General features: G+C 41.8%; 1 protein-coding gene across 1 annotated transcript; it reads left to right on the top strand.

Annotated features, from left to right (window-relative positions):
* Positions 1-368: 368 nt before the first annotated feature.
* Positions 369-3,160, top strand: LOC139730623 (growth/differentiation factor 8-like). Its single transcript, XM_071641480.1, has 2 exons — positions 369-834; positions 2,295-3,160. Exons 1-2 carry the CDS (start codon positions 369-371, stop codon positions 3,158-3,160), a joined length of 1,332 nt encoding a protein of 443 aa, XP_071497581.1.
* The last annotated feature ends 647 nt before the right edge of the window (positions 3,161-3,807 follow it).

The raw sequence follows: 3,807 nt of genomic DNA, 5'->3' as shown, positions 1-3,807 counted from the left end.
CACATGATTTGATTGATCCATTCAAATCAAACCGGCTGAATAGAGTCTAACAGTGTTTCTGATACTATAAAGGGAGCCACCGGTGTCAGTTTGACAGACAATTTCTCACTGAAGCGTCTCACGGTCTCTCAACTCTCATGAAGCCGCTAAATTTCAATTAAAGGATCTCGCAATAACTAGCTGGCAAAAGGATAGAGAGAATCGAGTGTCTGGACTGATTCTTAGGGCAAAGGAGAAACTCAGACAGTGGAATGTCTGGAGCAGGGCCTCATACCTACGCTAGAGGAGTCAGAAATGTACTGGTCCTCGTGGTGATAATATTTTCAAAATTTCCGTTCGCGTCATCGGCACCTCATCGACAATCGCACATGCCATGTCTAAAGTGCAAAGGCTTGGATATCCAACACGTCAGCTCACTTCCCAATAACGATACTATTTTTGCAGATTCGTCGTTCTCACTTTTGCCATCTCAATCGCAATCTGGAATATCCCCTAGTGGCAGCAACGCCGATCTGAACAGCACAGATATCTCCCCGAGGAATGTAGCCACGTATGTCAGCGCCAGGCCCGAACGGAGACAACTGCTCATTTCTCAAGATAGACATGCTCAGTACGAGATGGTGAGGAGGAAGATTCTTTCTCAACTGGGCATGGACAGGCCACCGACGGCTGAAGAGATAGCTCGTGCTAACATTTCCCAAGAACAGCTTCAGGAAATGTATCGTCTTTATTACAGGTCGGTACAGCAGTTGGCCACAAGAGACCACAATCAACGTGATCCGAATTTTGTTTCGCCTACGTATGTTAATCACATATATAGCTTCAAAAGCGCTGGTAAGTTACAGACCTATCTGATATTCTGTCTACCCAACACTCACGTCTCATATTTGATTGATCTTTTGTTTGTTTTACTTTCTTTCACAAAGTGAAATGTCATCATGCAGTCGAAGTTGCCCATGTAGAGAACTTCATTGTGTCAGCATTGACTTCTGTGAGGGCATAAAGTTTAATTTCAGGAATGTGAGCTATTCATTACATAATCATCATGCCATCAAAGAGCACAGGATTTTTTCTTTGTCATGGAAAATTAGCTCCTGTTTATCAATTCTGTATCTCAATCTAGGGGAAGTTCACTCTAAAATTCATACCTCCTCAGATCATCAACAATGAGAACCAGAATAGCTGGAGAATGATTCAGGAGTGTTTTCCTAATAATAACAAATTTGTTTTAACTTTACATCGATACATGGTCGACACCAACATTTCAGTAGAAGGAAACAGCACCTCCAAACATTGCAATTAGTGTTAGACCTACAGTGCGTATAAAAAAAAGGTAATCCAACTATTGTATGGAGGACTACTAAATCCTAATTGTCAGCAGTGGAGAGCGCAATGTTGGTTGTCAGGAAAGAACTCTTCTTCTTTCCTGTGATACCCTATGTTGACAAAATTATCATGTATGACTGAGCGTATGAACTTTAGAGAGAGAAAGACAACAATAACAAATTCCACTTTTTCCCAGTTTGAGTGTCACATGAAGGAACAATGAATGTCTCACTGAATGGATGAGGTCTTTCCATGAAAGTGGCCAAATAACTAGGCGAGCTTGCCCAACTGCAGGTTTGTGTTTAGGGTTTCTTCTAACATTTTATGGTCCATGACATCTTACATGACCACCTGTTCGATAACTTGGTCACTCCCACAAAGACCAACCCACACTCCATTTTCTCTTTTCATATTCAACACAGAGCTCTCAGCGACAAACCATTCTTGAATATAAAGAGAGAAAAAGGGATGCTGGGTTAGCCTTTGTGGGAGTAACCAAGTTATCGACAACGTGGTCATTTTGAAGGTTTAAATCTGCAGTCATGCAGGCTGGCCTGTTAATTTGACCACTTTCATTGACAGGTCTCATCCATTCATTGAGACATTCACTGTTCCTTCACGATAACGTTCAAACTTGGAAAAATGCCATTAGTCCTTGTTGTCATTAAAGTTCATGTGCTCAGTCATGCATGACATTTGCCAACATAATTACATATCAGTGGAAAGAGTTTCGTTTTCCTCACAATTTGCCCATTGGTTACAGTAAAAGTAGCCTTCCAAAGTTTTATTACCATTTTTTCTTTTCTTTTTTGATACGCACAATATAGTTTAGAATCAAGATGCATGGCTCGACAGCGACATTGAAATCTGATCACAAGTATACAACCTGGTGATTTCATTGTGAAGTGAAGTGATATATTTTTAAACATTGTGTTCACAACCCCGTTCATATCTATTCATCAATTCAGATAACCCTCCTATGAATGCTTCCACAAATGAGTGGTATTCATCAGGAAATCTTCGTGTCTACATTCCAATGCACTTTCCGACTATCATCCCACGTACTGTCTACAAGGCTACACTTCAGCTCTATCTCGTCCCTCCCAGCTTACCACCATCCGATGGAGGCGTTAACATTCGAATCTACCAGCTCTTGTCTCCCCTTCGGAAAGGAATCCGAACACCGCGAAGGCTCATTGCGAGCACCGAAGCACCGCTATCGCAGCAAGGCTGGCTGTTTTTCCCTGTTAAGGAAGCAGCCGTGATGTGGTTGTCGAACCCGAGCGTGAATTTTGGCTTTGAGGTCGTATGCGACGTTATGTTCTCCAAGACCCTGATCTTCAGCGGAAATGTCCACGGGCGCACTATCTATAGTAACGACGGTGAAGAATGGATACCACGCATAGATATCGTCGTTCGAGAAACCACTGTATCGACAATTGCTCAACGTCGCCGTCGTCGACGTCGAAGCGATGTCGACATTATTCAGCCAATCTGCGACCCAGAAGAACACGTTGAGGGGTGCTGCAAACGATACAATTTTACCATCTCATTTAGTGAGCTTGGATATGACTGGATTCTTGCTCCTCTCGAGTACAACGCATACTTTTGTGCTGGTGAATGTCCGCATCTGTACAACGTCGCTAATACTCACGCTATGATTCGTGCCTTGATGCGTAAAATCGATCCTGCATCATCACCCCAACCATGCTGTAACCCATCTGCCCTTAGTGTATTGCCTGTCCTACATTACCTGCGGACCAGAGATGGGCGAATCAGCGCCACTCTGACCCCGATGGAGGACATGGTTGTTGATCAATGCCGCTGTTCATGACATCTGATGCTTATCTCTGTCGTCACTACGTTGTAACTTGTAATTTATTTATTTGTAGAACAGTTAATTTTAATGTCCATTATATCTTTAAGATACACCAATCATATCATTGCTCTTTTTCAAGCTATACAATGTATGGAAAGCATGTCAGTCGAAGGTATAGCTCATTTCAGCTCAAACTCTGATATACTAGTAGTCCATTGCTTACGTGAACGTGGTGGTCGGGTCCGTCTCTACAACGGAAGATGGGATTATCGAATCTCATGAAAACGGGGAATTACTTTGGGTAATCATCGGATGTCAATACACTTCCCCTCAGAAGCAAACATATGCTATACAGCTGTAGGGAGACTCGGATGAAATCAAAGTTTTAAAATGGCAAAACGACTACCCTTGTTTCCCTTAAATAATAGATTTCTATAATATATCCACCTTTAATGACAAACATCAAATGGAATGACTGTAGAACAGTTGATAAAAGATGAGATCAATGAGATTCTCATCAATATGACATACCATAATTATAATGAAAGCGTATAAGAGTCTCTTAACAGTCCAAACAATCAAAATAAACCGTAAAACAAGTTATCATTGATACTTTTCGAACGCGGATGTCTGAGTGTTGAACCTTGTCACAGAATAGAGTG

The sequence above is a fragment of the Diadema antillarum genome, unplaced genomic scaffold (assembly GCF_040938485.1).
Source record: "Diadema antillarum isolate AM-2024a unplaced genomic scaffold, OU_Dant_1.0 seq00000323_RagTag, whole genome shotgun sequence".
Lineage (NCBI taxonomy): Eukaryota > Metazoa > Echinodermata > Echinoidea > Diadematoida > Diadematidae > Diadema > Diadema antillarum.
Note: the sequence above shows the minus strand (reverse complement) of the source record. Positions and strands in the feature narration are given on the sequence as shown.